At 40.2% G+C, this 15,545-nt stretch overlaps 1 protein-coding gene across 2 annotated transcripts in view; it reads left to right on the top strand.

The window, feature by feature from the left end:
- Window positions 1-15,545, top strand: part of Sos (Son of sevenless guanine nucleotide exchange factor) — a 530,159-nt gene that overhangs the window by 134,200 nt on the left and 380,414 nt on the right. For both annotated transcript variants that reach the window (XM_089247363.1, XM_089247362.1), the window contains one exon: window positions 1,276-1,416. In XM_089247363.1, the coding sequence (XP_089103489.1) occupies window positions 1,276-1,416 (141 nt within the window). The remainder of the gene's footprint in view (window positions 1-1,275; window positions 1,417-15,545) is intronic.

The following is a 15,545-nucleotide window of genomic DNA, read 5'->3' as shown; positions in this document are numbered from 1 at the left end:
TCTAATAATGATCCAGCTAATTTCTTCCTATTAGGAGGGATATAACCTGAATGCAAAGCATTAACCACTACTCTAAATGCTATCGGCTATGTTAAAAGGTATATTATTAGTATAAAAAAATTTGGATACTTTTCAAGAACTAACCTCTAGCAGTCATGTGTTTTAACAATAAATTGTCGTATTGGCCTTTGGTTTTTGATATGTTCCAGCATCCACAATAATATTTAAACTTCCGCATGTAGAAACATCTTCAAGAGGTTGCTTTCTTTTCAATGAAGTAGATGTCTCTTCACTTCATGAAGATTCATTATCATCGTGTTTGATGAACACGAAAACAAGAATAAGCTTCCTATTTCTTGCATTCATTCACATGAGCACGGATTCTTTCCACTAACTATAGTATTGCAAAACTTACATAAGTCACTTGTCATTTGTTATCAGTTTTATTCACTATAGTCCATTCAATGGACTAATTTCTTCCAGAACCTTCAGTTCTTGGCATTTTGCTGACTAAATTTTACCACTGAAAGTTACACTTCTCTCAAAGTAAAATTTTAGAACTTGTACAGTTTATACACATAACTTGTTTAGCTCAGCAGCAGAAAGAAATGGTGAAATGCTGCTGTTCAGGAGGAAAAACATCCATTATTCAGTCCAGTCAGATTGATGTGTTTCAGAATTTAGTTGCTTACAAATAATTTGTTAGGGTTTTTGTTTTTTTCATCACAGTTCTAATAAATGCTATGTTCCTTCTTATCATTTGGGAACAGTGTTTCTCCACTAGAGGTGTTTGAACTCTGGTTACGCTTTAAGCACACATGAAACTAGCTAAAATTTTTATTAATATTAATTTAATGTTCTGTTCTGATTATTATTAATACACTTATATACATAATAACTGTCATGAATTACCCAGTGTATTATATTTATTTACAGCATATATAAATATATAAGCATATGAATAAAGATGATGCCAGAAATGGGGGATCTGCCCTGTTTTTGCCTGTAGGGCTGCTTTACGTTGAGACATACAATTTTCAGTTCGCGATTGAATGCTGGAATGCCCAGTTCCAGTGTGCACTCCAAACTGCATATTTTTTTGCCTTTGTACACACTCTTGACGATGGTTCTGAAGTTGTTTACAACTATCACACGTACTGAAGCGTGTGTATAAAGAAGCCACTATTATACATAATTTATGAAATAATTTTGCTAAGTAAAATAATAGAAATTCCAACTCATATATCACAGAAATTAAATATTTGAATTTTGCAGGATCTTGATGCAATATTCAGCAATATTGTAGATGTACATAATTTATCTATCACTCTGCTATCATCATTTGAAGATGCTTTGGAAATGGCAGATGAAAATCAGAGTCCTTCAATAGGTGCTTGTTATGAAGAATTAGCAGAAGTAAGTACAATTTCTTGTTGCTTGACACAGATAATATAGTGATGCAAGTAAACTGAAGAGCCAGAAAAACTGGTAAAGGCATGCGTATGCAAATAAAGAGATATGGAACCAATCAGAGTATGACGCTGCGGTCAGCAATGCCTATATAACACAACAAGTGTCTGGCATAGTTGTTAGATCAGTTACTGCTGCTACAATGGCAGGTTATCGAGATCTAAGTGAGTTTGAACGTGGTGTTATAGTCGGCGCACGAGAGATGGGACATAGAATCTTCGAAGTAGCGATGAAATTTGGATTTTCACGAGTGTACCGTGAGTATCGAGAATCCGGTAAAAAATTAAATCTACGACATCGCTGCGGCCAGAAAAAGATAATGCGAGAACGAGACCAACGACAACTGACGAGACTCATTAACCATTCAACGAAACATCGTCGATATGGGCTTTCGGAGCCGAAGGCCCACTCATGTACCTTTGATGATTGCACGGCACAAAGCTTTACGCCTCGCCTGGGCCCGACAACACCGACATTGGACTGTTGAGGACAGCAAACACGTTGCCTGGTCTGACGAGTCTCGGTTTCAATTGCTTCGTGCTGATGGACATGTACGGGTATGTAGACAACCTCATGAATCCATGAAACCTACGTCAACAGGGGACTGTTCATGCTGGTGGAGGCTCTGTGATGGTATGGGGCGTGTGCAGTTGGCGTGATATGGGACCACTGATACGTCTAGATACGACTCTGACAGGTGATAGGTACATAAGCATCCTGTCTGTTCACCTGCACCCATTCATGTCCATTGTGCATTCCAACGGACTTGGACAATTTCGGCAGGACAATGCGACACCCCACACGTCCAGAATTGCTACAAAGTGGCTCCAGGAACACTCTTCTGACTTTAGACACTTCCGCTGGCCACCAAAATCCCCAGACATGAACATTATTGAACATATCTGGGATGCCTTGCAACGTGCTGTTCAAAAGAGATCTCCACCCCCCCCCTCTTACTCCTACGGATTTATGGACAGCCCTGCAGGATTCATGGTGTCAATTAAGTCCAGCACTACTTCAGACATTAATCGAGTCCATGCCACATCGTGTTGCGGCACTTCTGCGTGCTCGCTGGGGCCCTACATGATATTAGGCAGGTATACCAGTTTTTTTGGCTCTTCAGTGTAATAAATGTATGGAATTTTCTCTAGGGCTCTTCTTTTTATGGCAATTTACTTCCACAGAGATATGAAATTAGTTTATATATTCATTTATTCCTAACAAGCATGTACAGAGCAAAACACACAGAACAAGAACATAGCACAATATTTTAGTTATTTGATTTCATTGACAAAATGTCGTAAGTTAACAAATATTTAAAAAAAAAAAATTATTTAAATCATATCTGTAGATCTAAATTTCAAGTACCTGCAGTTACAACAACAAGACTTTTGTTATATATATATGTTATATTTATATGTATGACTTGGCAACAGCGCAGAGCGCGAGCTTCAATAAGCGCGCGCTGTTCGATTGTTGTGGGATTCGAGTTCTGGTGGCCATGGCGGTCGGTTGTGTTTCTCTGTACCTATTGTACTAATGTTGGAATAAAGCTTATTTATGCTATTGTGTAATTCCGAATGCTCCTTCAGTCTGACTCTTATAAATGTCTAGTGAGAGACGTTTCAGTGGCGACGAGGACGGGATCTATCGTCAGTCTGCAGGACTTGAAAATCATCATCTCGGCGGAACAGGAACAAGATAGAAGCAAGCTCAAAAAAATGACGGGGTCCAGTGTAATCGGAGAATTCAACTGCGCGAAAGAACTGTTTTCAGAGTATGCCGAGTGGTTGTATCAGTATTTTGGTTTACGGAAAATTCACCGCCGGAAAATTCACCGACAACAATTCACCGCCATGCAATTCACCGCTAGGAAAATTCACCGACCAACAATTCACCGATATGCAATTCACCGACGACAGTTCGATGCGAGTCAGTTAGCGAGGGAATGAGCGATTGAGTTACTGAGTGAGTGAGTGACCCAGTGAGTGACTGAGTGACCGAGTGAGTAAGTGATTCAGTGAGCGAGCTGCTAAGTGAGTGAGTGATCTATTGAGTGAGTAAGTGCCATATCCTAAAGATATGGCGGAAAGTTTAAATAATGACTTTATGAGAAGAAATTCAGATGATACGGATTCGGGTTGCTGGATTTTATTCGTTGGTAAAATGAATATTTGCAGTGGCCCTCACAGGGAGATGCCCGATTGGCTTCCGAGTCAGGGGTCTCGTTTCATTTTGGGGGCACTGGATGAATCTCATTCTTTTCTGTCGTTTAACATTGTAGAATTTTCAACAGCGGAAGCCCGAGATAAATCCAGTGTCTGGGTGCCCCACTAAATATCTGCGTATTGGGTCCCCGTTACTGGATGTGGGCCCTGGATTTATTCGTTTTAAAATTGATAAAAATTAAAAATTTTCGTGGACACTCACAGGGGGTATGTCCGACAAGCCTTCAGGTCGGGCCCCATGGAAAAGTTGACAGGTTTCATTTCGGGTGTCCCTGGATGAATCTCATTGATTTTTGTTGTTTAACATTGTAAAATTTGCAAGACATCGGTAGCCCGAGATAAATACAGTCAGGGCCCCCACTACAATTCAACGAATTGGAGTTTGGGGACCCCCATGGGGAAGTTTTCTGGGGTTACTTGATGAATCACATTTGTTTTTTGTTGCTTTATTATTATAAAATTTGCTTCTTCTGTAAGCTGGTGCTTTCACGTGTCCCTTTCCATAGCACGCTGATGAAGTGAAACGAAATAAACAAGATATGTTATGAAGAGAAAAGGGGGGGGTTGGCCGCCAAAGGTGGTAGGGGGGCAGAGCCCCCTAGTACTGTATATAAAATACCATGTCCTGACTGATTCATCATCGCCGAGCCAAAACCGCTGAAGCTGTAAATATCAAATTTTGTGAATAGTTTTTTTCACGACGTAAAGACTCACTACTCACTAAGAAATGGTTTTTCCATATTCGACAACCTAAGGGCGTCATAAGAGGGGAGGGGGTGGTCAACGTTGAAATCATGCCGAGCCGAAACAGTGAAGCTATAAATATGACATTAGATCAATATTGTAATATAGACTCATTGAGAAGGGATTTTTCCAAATTCAACCCTTTAAGTGGGGTTTCAAAAGTTATATGGAGCAATCAGCACTGAGCCGAAGTCGCTTAAGCCATAAATATGAAATTTAGTTAGTATTATATTTTATAATGTACATACACACTAAGACAGGATTTCTGAAAGTTCATCACCCATGGGGGTTATGAGGTGAGAGTAATTTTGAGATTGCAAAAACACACGAAAGCGAAGCCACGGATAACAACTGGTAATAAAATATAATGCTTACCAAATTTTATATTTATGGCTTCAGGGATTTCGGCTCAGTGATGATTACTCCATATTCCCCCCCCCTTGTTTCCCCTATTTGAACCCCCCCCCCTTGTTTCCCCTATTTGAACCCCCCCCCCTTTATTAGGGGGGTTGAATTTTGGCATTTGACTTACAGTCTTAGACTTAAAACGAACATTCGATTATGTTGATTTAAATATTCTAACAAATAAAAACACTTCTCAGCAGGCAAATGAGGTTATGTACTATATTGGTTTAAAACATATTACTACAATAGGAAACAAGCTGCCATAATAAATGGTAAAATCAGCACATTTGAAATATAATGAAAAGAGTCCCACAAGGATCGGCCCTTGGGTCATAATTATTTCTAGTTTATATTAATGATTTATGTAAAATTAAGTAGAACGGTAAAATAATTTCATTCGCAGATGACACAAGCCTATATGTTGAAGACGGAGGTGGATTGAGAGCTCGCTGTTGGTAGGGGTGATTTTACAAATCTTTAAAAATCTAGTCTAAGCACCGGTGACCACATGTCCTGCATTTTGTCTCGTATTTTCCGTGACAGTCCGGTTTTTCTGTTTTTTCTTCTCCATCCAGACTTTTTGAAAAATGTCACGGTTTTACTCGTTTATAGTCGAAGTTTTCTTGAATTTGTTGTTTAATTTTTTGTTGCAATATTACCATATAGAAGTTCCGAAAATTTCATAAAATATCGCATTTCGTTTGAGGGGAAATCTAAGGAGAGCACCTACATCCAGCAGTGGATTGAAATTGGTTGTTGATGATGCCACACCTATTAAAACCAGTATTTTAAATACAGTTAAACTCGGTTATAACGACATCGAAGATTTCGCGGGATTTCGGCATTATAACCGAGTCTGGCTGTATTGCTTTCACTTTTAGAATATTGTTCTAGAGCTCTTTTAGTTATTTTCTAACATTTACCGGTGATTATGTATGATCCCCACCTCATATTAGTTCACTACGACGCAGTTCGTTTTGTAGAGGCCATATAATTATGTCCTACTACTGATGCTAGAAAACAAATTAATGAAATAAAGTGAATATAAAGATAAGTTTAATTTTCTCAATCAGCAAAACGGGTAAAAGAAAGCCATAGCCTCATATTGTTTAAAATTATATGCGTGAGTTCAAAAATCGTATGAAATTATCTCGTTTTAAACATCCAATTCTTGGACATAAAACCTCTTGGTTGACAAATAACATTTTCGAAAACTGAAACTCACGGAACCACAGCTTCAAAAAACGATATAAAAAATTACATTCTTTTTGGGCAATGTTAGAGGAGTATTTTAGAAGGATAATTTTCACACAGTTTTCATTACATACATATTTAATTGGTAATTTTCAATCAAAACCTACAATATTTAATTAGTAATATCTGACATAATTTTCATTCAAAACATACAGTATTTATTTAACAATTTTCGACGTGATTTTCTTCCTTACATATTTATAATTAAAGGGTTCCAATCTACTGATCTAGAAAAACAGATAACACGCAAATGTAAGGAAAAACGGGAGAAAAATATTCATTTCTCACAAATATTGATATCATAATTAAAATGATACATTATGAGCTATACCTCTCAAATAGTGTTTAATGTCACCTCCTTGATGGTACTTATCAACTAAATTCTTTAATCTCTGCGCAGAGTCCCGGTATTTCTTTCTCCTAATCAATGTGATGTTTTTGTCCACTTACAATTTGCTCCATCCGAACTTCATTCAAACTCTGTTCTCTTTTTATGGCACCGATGAACTTCCATATATCTGGGTGGTGAGCAGATAATTGCTGTTGGAACGCTCGATGCCATCCTTCTATAGAATTGTTGGTAAATCGTTACGCGTTCCTTGAAAGCAGTTCCGAATGTCGATGTCAAAGCGCGACGACCACCACGACGAAGAGGACGCCCGATCCAAGTGTCTTCAAATCAACACTTCATCATAAATACGTTTTCGGAACAATCGGATTTTTTAATCATTTGTGACACTACTAGGTTAAAAACTAACTAACCAATTCACTCACTCCCTCACTTACCAATTCACTCACTCCCTCAGTCACTAACCAATTTACTCGCTGGCTCAATCACTGACTCGATCAACCACTTACTCACTCGGTCACTCAGTCACTACTGGGTCACTCACTCACCCGCTCAATCACTTACTCACTCAGTCACTACTGGATTGCTCACTCACCCGCTCAATCACTTACTCACTCGGTCACTCAATCACTTACTTACTCGTCACTCAGTCACTTACTTACTCGTCACTCACTCTCTCGGTCACTCAATCACTTACTCACTCGGTCACTCAATCACTTACTTACTCGTCACTCAGTCACTCACTCGGTCACTCAATCATTTACTTACTCGGTCACTCACTCACTCACTGGGTCACTCACTCACTCGGTCACTCAGTCACTCATTGGGTCACTCACTCACTCGGTCACTCAATCACTGACTTACTCGGTCACTCAGTCACTCACTGGGTCACTCAATCACTTACTTACTCGGTCACTCAATCACTTACTTACTCGGTCCCTCAATCACTTACTTACTCGGTCACTCAGCCACTCACTCGGTCACTCAATCACTTACTTACTCAGTCACTCACTGGGTCACTCACTCACTTGGTCACTCAGTCACTCACTCGGTCACTGGATCAATCACTCGGTCACTCAATCACTTACGCACTCGGTCGCTCAATCACTGACTCAGTCACTCAATCACTGACTCACTCAGTCACTCACTGGGTCACTCACTCACTCAGTAACTCAATCGCTCACTCCCTTGCATTGAACTGTTGTCGGTGAATTGCTAGTCGGTGAATTTTCCTAGTGGTGAATTGCATGGCGGTGAATTGTCGGTCTGTGAATTTTCCTAGCGGTGAATTGTTGGTCGGTGAATTTTCCTAGCGGTGAATTGTTGGTCGGTGAATTTTCCGGCGGTGAATTGTTGTCGGTGAATTGCTGGCGGTGAATTTTCCGGACACGCAGTATTTTATGGCGAATGAAGTTACGGATGACGTCCGCAGGCATGCGATATTCCTATCGCTGGTGGGTGCACCGACGTATGGCTTGATGAGAAGTCTGGTGTCCCCAGCCTTACCCACGGAACGAACACTAGCAGAATTGATAGACGTTCTGAGGAATCATTTTGAACAGGCTCCGTCGGAGATCGTAGAGCGGTTCAAATTCAACTGTCGCTGTAGGAAGCCGGGAGAGTCTGTGCCAACCTTCATAGCCGAACTTCGAACTCTCGCAAAGTTTTGCAATTATGGGCATACTTTAGCGGAAATGCTACGAGATCGGCTCGTGTGTGGGATAAATGATGACGCTATTCAGAGAAGGCTGTTGGCGGAAAGAGATTTGTCTTTCGATCGGGCGTCAGAGATCGCGATGTCGATGGATGCCTCTAACCTGCATGGTGACAACGCGTCTCCAGCGGAAGTGCTGTTTGTTAAGCAAAGACAAGTGAAGCAGCCACGGAAGAGTTCCAGAGTTCATCACCCGTCACAAACCAAGGTTATGTTTTCCTGCTATGCTTGTGGTGCGAGTGGACACAAGTCCTCAACTTGCCAAGAGTACGTGCCATTCATGCGGGAAGACGGGACACTTAGCCAGAGTATGCACGTCAGTGAAGAACAGGTGGAGTGTTGGAGTCAAAGGCCAAGGACGTTGTGCGAACAGAGTGAATCAAGTCGACCATCTGGATAACTTGTCTCCAGCGTTCGATGTGTTGACGTTGAACTTGATGTCTGATTTCCCACCACCTTGTACCGTGCAAGTCGTGATTGAAGGGCTACCGATGGTAATGCAGGTGGACACGGGAGCACCTTTTTCGGTGATGCCTTATTCGATGTTCAAGAAGCACCGATGTCGATTTCCAACTTTGAAAGAGACTCGTATCAAGCTCAGATCTTTTACAAGGTATAGTCTGAAGATAGTGGGCACGATGGATGTTTCTGTGAAGTATGAATCCAAATGTGAAATGCTTCTGATCCTGGTGGTGGATCAGTGTTCAGTGATGTTGATGGGATGAAACTGGATCTGCGAACTAGGGGTGTTGAGCACTATTTATTCGGCTGGCTCTACAAACACGCAGGCCGTCTTGGGTGAACATCAAGAACTGTTTTCAGGGGGCCTCGGGAAGCTGAAAAATGTGAAGGTTCGTCTGAAAAGAAAAGACTGTGCTTCACCGAAATTCTTCAAAGCTCGTCCCGTGCCTTACGCTTATAAGAAGAAGGTAGAAGAAGAAATAAGTAGACTTTTGGATTTAGGCATTTTGGAACGAGTGTCGTCATCGGAATGGGCGACACCTGTAGTACCAGTCCTGAAGGCGAACGGTAGGATTCGCTTGTGTGGTGACTTTAAGCTCACCACCAACGTTGCTACAGATCTCAAGAGGTATCCGTTACCCAAAATCGAGGATTTGTTCGCTCGTCTTTCAGGGGGAGTGACTTTTTCAAAGATTGAGTTATTGTATGCGTACTGTCAATTGGAACTGGATGAAGCTTCCAGGGACTTATTGGTAATTAACACTCATAAAGGTTTGTTCAGGTACACGAGACTGCCTTTTGGGGTAGCGTCAGCTCCATCAATTTTTCAGAGGGAAATGGACAAGCTCTTGCATGGGCATGAGAATGCGTTGTGCTACATGGACGACTTGCTGATAACAGGCAGCTCTGTTTCCGATCATTTAAGGAATCTGAGTAAAGTATTGTGTACTTTGCAGGAAGCTGGTATCAAGCTACATCCCTCGAAGTGCTTGTTCATGCAGACGTCAGTAGAATATCTGGGGCATAGAATCGATTCATAAGGACTACATCCAGTGCAAACGAAGTTGGAAGCCATTGAGAAAGCTCCTGAACCAAAGAATGCGGATGAACTGAGGTCTTTCATAGATTTGCTGCCTTATTATGCAAAATTCCTTCCAAATATGTCCTCTATGCTAGCACCATTGTATAAGTTGTTGAATAAGAATTCATGTTGGAAATGGATTGAGCAGGAGATGAAGTCCTTCCAAGAAGCAAAGAGAAGATTGTCTACGTCTTCGTTGTTGGTCCACTTTGATGAAAGTAAGGAAGTTCGTCTCGAGTGTGAGGCTAGTCCGTACGGAGTAGGAGCTGTGTTGTCTCATCCCTCAGCTGTGGGCGATCGTCCTATTGCTTTTGCATTTAGATCCCTGCCGAAAACGGAAAGGAACTACAGCCAGATTGAAAGAGAAGCCTTGTCGTTGGTCTTCGGGGTTACACGGTATCGGAAATATCTTCTTGGAAGAACATTCACTTTGGTAACCAATCATCAGCCCTTAGTGAGCCCGTTTTCTGAGACTAAACCAGTGGCTCCAATGGCTGCTTCTCGCATTCAGCGATGGGCGCTTGTACTATCAGGGTACTCGTACAACATTGTGTATCGGAAAGGATCTTCTCATGCTAATGCTGATGCTTTCAGTAGGCTACCTGTGCCGACAACTGTGACTGATTCTCCAACGCCTGCTGATGTAGTATTATTGCTGGAATCTATGGATGATGGCGCAGTAACCAGATTTCATTTCCAGAAGGAGTTAGATGCTGATCCTGTTCTGTTGAAAGTAAAGAGATACATAGCACAAGGCTGGCCCAGGCGTGTAACAGCTGAAATTCGTCCTTTCTGGCTCTATCGAACTGACTTGTCGGTGGGAAACAGTATTATTATATGTGCGAATAGAATATATGTGCCACTAAAGTACAGGAAGTACGTGATGTCGGAGCTTCATGGGGGTCACCAAGGTATGGGTGCTCTCAAAGCCTTGGCTAGACAGTCTGTGTGGTGGCCAAATATTGATAAGGACATTGAGGACTTGGTACGTTTGTGCATTGATTGTCAAGTCGAAGCTTCCGTTGCTCCATCAAACTTGGCACCATGGCCTTCCACAACAGAGCCTTGGAGCAGAATTCATATCGACCATGGAGGCCCGTTTGATAACCACATCGTTTGTTAGTAGTGGATGCTGCCACTAAGTGGTTGGAAGCAATTCCGGTGTCTTCGACATCGTCAGCTGCTATGGTCGCTGCATTACGATCCCAGTTGTGTCAACGGCTTTCAGTGTCACCTTCGTGTTCAGCTAGTTCTGAGATATCCCAGCAGCCCAATAAATCAGAGGGGCCCAATCAGACGAAGAATACCGAGTCCACCAGAAATGAACCGAAGAAGGCAAGTGATCCTCAAGTTGTTGATTCATCACCTCATCTGAGGCGATCACAACGTCACAGGCGACCACCTGAAAGACTAGGTGTGTAGTGTGTTGCGTAACTGAACTTGTGCATTTTAGTGGACTTTTTTTTTTCTTTTAGAAGGGAAGGTGTTATATATATGTTATATTTATATGTATGACTTGGCAACAGTGCAGAGCACGAGCTTCAATAAGCGCACGCTGTTGGATTGCTGTGGGATTCGAGTTCTGGCGGCCATGGCGGTCGGTTGTGTTTCTCCGTAGCTATTGTACTAATGTTGGAATAAAGCGTATTTATGCTATTGTGTAATTCCGAATGCTCCTTCAGTCTGACTCTTATAAATGTCTAGTGAGAGACGTTTCAACTTTCAAAAAGGAATATTTTACATAGAGATACGAGGTGATATTCTCGGATAACAAGAATATTCTCCTGGATGTAAAAATTGGGGAATAATTGAGAATATTCATTTTTCTTTTAAATAATTTAAATTTGTATATTAATTTTGTTTATATTGTGAAATATAAATCAGTTTTCATTGCCTGAAACATTTACAACAAAAATTTTGTTTGGCATAATCACCCCCAATGTCCAGGTCATGATGAGAGTTTTTAAAAGTTTTGTTATAAAGATTTTAGAAACCTTTAGATTAAAACCATAAAAAATTATTTTAAAAATATATAAATTTTCAGAAATAAGTTCACAACACAAAACAAATTAAATTAAAGTTGAAGCAAATTAAAGCTATTCTTATACAATCACCTTCATTCTAAGAAGATACAGAGCTGTTGTTTTTTTTTTCAATGTACATACACTTAAATTCTATATCACTCACATTTCTTTGTAAGTTGTGTGATTCAGCCATGTTGGTTTCATGTTCTTGCTTTCAAACTTTAATATTGGGGTCTACAAATTCTAATATTCCCATCTTCTTGACGGGAAGAGAGATGGAGACCAGGGTTTAAGCTAGATAAAGAATTCCTTTAGCAAAAAGCGAAAGTGGGGGGGAAGCTTCAGCAAAATGCTACAATGCTAATGATTTATGGTTGGATGCCTTCTCGTTCGGAACCTCCCATATGCATTTTTGCAAAAGTGGCTAATACTTCTTTCACATTTTAAGATTTTCTTTCCCCAGTAGCACTTTGATATAGAGCAACGTATATATTTTGATACCGTTCGACATCGTTCTATGTAAAAATTACATATATTTGTTGCCGTAGTTTGACGTTTACGATTATGTTATCTATGACTTACGTTATTACAATATAAAACGTATGTCGACACAGCTCTATTTTGAGAAGTCAGCCCTTTCTTCATCCTGTGGCACACTTGAATTTGAATAAATAGAAAAATAATTTTTTATTATGATTTAGTCACGGAATTGTTTTAAATAACTATTTACTATGATTGGTCACAAAAAATAAATTAAAATTCAAAAACTCAGCCGTTCTGCTGTTAATTTAATTTAACGTTAAATAAGAGTAACTTAATAAAGTTTACAATGTCTGCTTTTGCTAGGTTGAATTTTTGCAGGGATAGGTTTAAATATCTTCTTGCAAGATTTATTATTTGTAAGAGATTTCTGTATTCCGTAGTATCAAATGAAATGCAAAAAAGATTTCTTTCCACAAATATAATAACGTATGTAAACCAAGGGCGATGGGGGGGTGGTGGTCCCCCCCCCCCCAAAATGTGAGAAAATGGCCGAAAAAAGGGGAAAGGGAGGCCAAATCTATTGTTCTGTCACTTTGGTTTCGTTCCTCCCCCCCCCCAACTCGAACGAAATTTCTAGCAACGCCCCTGATGATAACGAGAACAGAAGTATTTCTATATGTTTTTTTTTTTTGCAATTCTTGAAAATTCTTCCATCAAGTGATAACAGAAATGAACCATGGCCAATATTTTTACTATTGTTTTCTCTTAATTGCTCCATTTCCCCTCTTACACATACATCTAATTTGAAAAAAAAAATTAATAAATTCCTTGCACTTAAGTACTCTGTTACTGTATAATCAATATCTGTGGCTTCAGACTTCTTCTAAAAATTAATCTGATAATTTCCTTAAAAAAAAAAAATGCCACAACTACAATTCTCACATAGCACCCTAGTTTAAAAACTCTGATGCATACGTAAAGTTCTAGTTAAATTCAGAATTTAGTTTATGAATACTACTACACAGAACAACAGGGTTGTTTGGTTTAAACCTTGGTTTTTAACCAAGTGGTTTTTTTTTCAAAAAATTAAATAAAAGTGGCCTAAATATAATTTTTTCCTTGAAAAATATCATATTGGTTCATTAGTAGCCAAAATTTTTCATTTTTACCACATTTTATATTCTTGGGGTACATTTTGATGGAATATCTTTAAATGGCATAAGATGTCTTGCGATTTCTACAGACGCAAGGTGTAGCAGAGTAGATGACGGAGATTGCAAAGTAATACGGAGTGCTTCATACTCAATTATTACTTTAATTAACAGTAAAGTGAAACAAAATATATTACATGGCGCTTAGCACATACACAAAACACAACCCAGTCTCCGCGAGTACAGATCTCGACTGACGACAACCGAACTGACTTTGCAGTACTACATGTTTCGGTCGCCAAGTCACCGCCAAGGTTGGCGAGATATCGTAATTCAACACTCCCTCCCGATATTAAGCCCAATATTTTTACGAATACAATTAAAAATTACTCTTGACAATGGCTTTGTCATGATATCAGCCCTTTGATCTCGGGACGGTACATACATCACAGACATTACATTATTTTCACATTTTTCATGCACTGAATGAAATCGAACGTCAATATGCTTTGATCTACGATGAAATTGTGGATTTTGCATCAGCTTTATCGCACTTTGGTTGTCCACATAGAGAACTGGAATGTCACCGAATCCGATAAGTTCTTTGAACAACAGCTTCAACCACACCAGCTCATTAGCAGCTTCACTTGCGGCTACATATTCGGCTTCCGTCGAGGAGATGGCTACACTGTGTTGAAGCCTTGACCACCAGGTGATAGCAGCACCTGAATTCAAAGAGATCATTCCAGAAGTTGACCTTTGAGTTTTCAGATCACCAGCATGATCTGCATCACTGTAAACACAGAAGCTTGATCTCAGAGATGAACGATACATCAGGCCCAAATCAGTGGTACCACGAAGGTATCGGTAAATCCTTTTCACACGAATCCAGTCATCTTTTGTTGGTTTGCACAAAGCTCAAGACACAAAAGTTACAGCAAAAGCTATACCCGGGCGAGTAGCCACAGCTAGATACTGTAAGCACCCAACTGCTTCTCTATAAGGAACATCGACAGGATCAGCTCCCTCCTTAGCTTTAGTGATTTCACATGGAGTAGCTACTGGCTTAGCTTGCTCCATACCAAAACGATGCAAGATTTTCTCAGCATACAGGCCTTGAGATATGAAAATGTCCCCATTTTCTTTCTGTTCAACTTGGACACTCAAGAACGAGTCTAGTGGACCATCAGTTGTCTTGAACTCTTGCTTCAGATCAGCGATCAGCTTGTCTATCTCCAACTTGCTTGATCCAGCTACCAGTCTGTCATCAACATAGAGAGCGATGATGAGCATCTCTTCCTCTGTCTTTCTAATAAACAGACATGGATCGGCCTGAGATTGTTGAAAATTCAACTTGGTGATAAATTGCACGAATCGACGATTCCAACATCGAGGAGCTTGCTTTAGTCCATAAAGCAAACATATAAAACAACGCACTCGACCAGAGCCATCATCATATCCCTCTGGTTGTCGCATATAAATTTCCTCATCAAGAAATCTATACAGGAAAGCTGTTTTCACATCAAATTGATGAAGATACAATTTATGTGAAGCCGCAACACTGAGAACAGTACGCAGGGTATCAAAACGAGCAACGGGTGAAAACAAGTCATCATAGTCTTGACCTTTTCTCTGCGCAAAACCTCTTGTGACAAGCCTAGCTTTCACCTTGTCAAGTAATCCGTCTGCTTTTGTTTTGATTCGGTATACCAACTTGTTGTCAAGAACTCTTTTACCGGTAGGAAGTTCTGTCAGTTCCCATGTTTGATTCTCTTCGTGAGACCTCATTTCTTCCTCCATGGCATGATGCCACATTTTTGCTTCAGGCGAACTTACAGCTTCACTGTAACTGCTAGGAGTGCTAACACCAGTCAAGGTACTGAACAACAGCACATAATTTTCTGTAAGAAAAGGAGGTGGTCTACGTTCTCGAAGAGAATACTGCCTTTCGGAAATTTCTGGTTTTTCTTGGCATTCATCATCAGTCCTCAGGGACACTTGAATGTTATCATCTTCATCACTGCACTCATCACAATTTTCAATGAAATCCACAGTTTCTGCTTTGAATGATGATTCTTTACAGAAAATAATGTTACAGGTTAATTCGACAGCGTTTTTACATGGTATGTACACACGATATCCATCGTGAGCCTGGTAACCAACAGACAGTCCTTCCACAG

This window comes from Pholcus phalangioides, unplaced genomic scaffold, assembly GCF_987345545.1.
Source record: "Pholcus phalangioides strain wild (caught in Gottingen) unplaced genomic scaffold, Ppha-v1.0 ptg000003l_1, whole genome shotgun sequence".
NCBI lineage: Eukaryota > Metazoa > Arthropoda > Arachnida > Araneae > Pholcidae > Pholcus > Pholcus phalangioides.
Note: the sequence above shows the minus strand (reverse complement) of the source record. Positions and strands in the feature narration are given on the sequence as shown.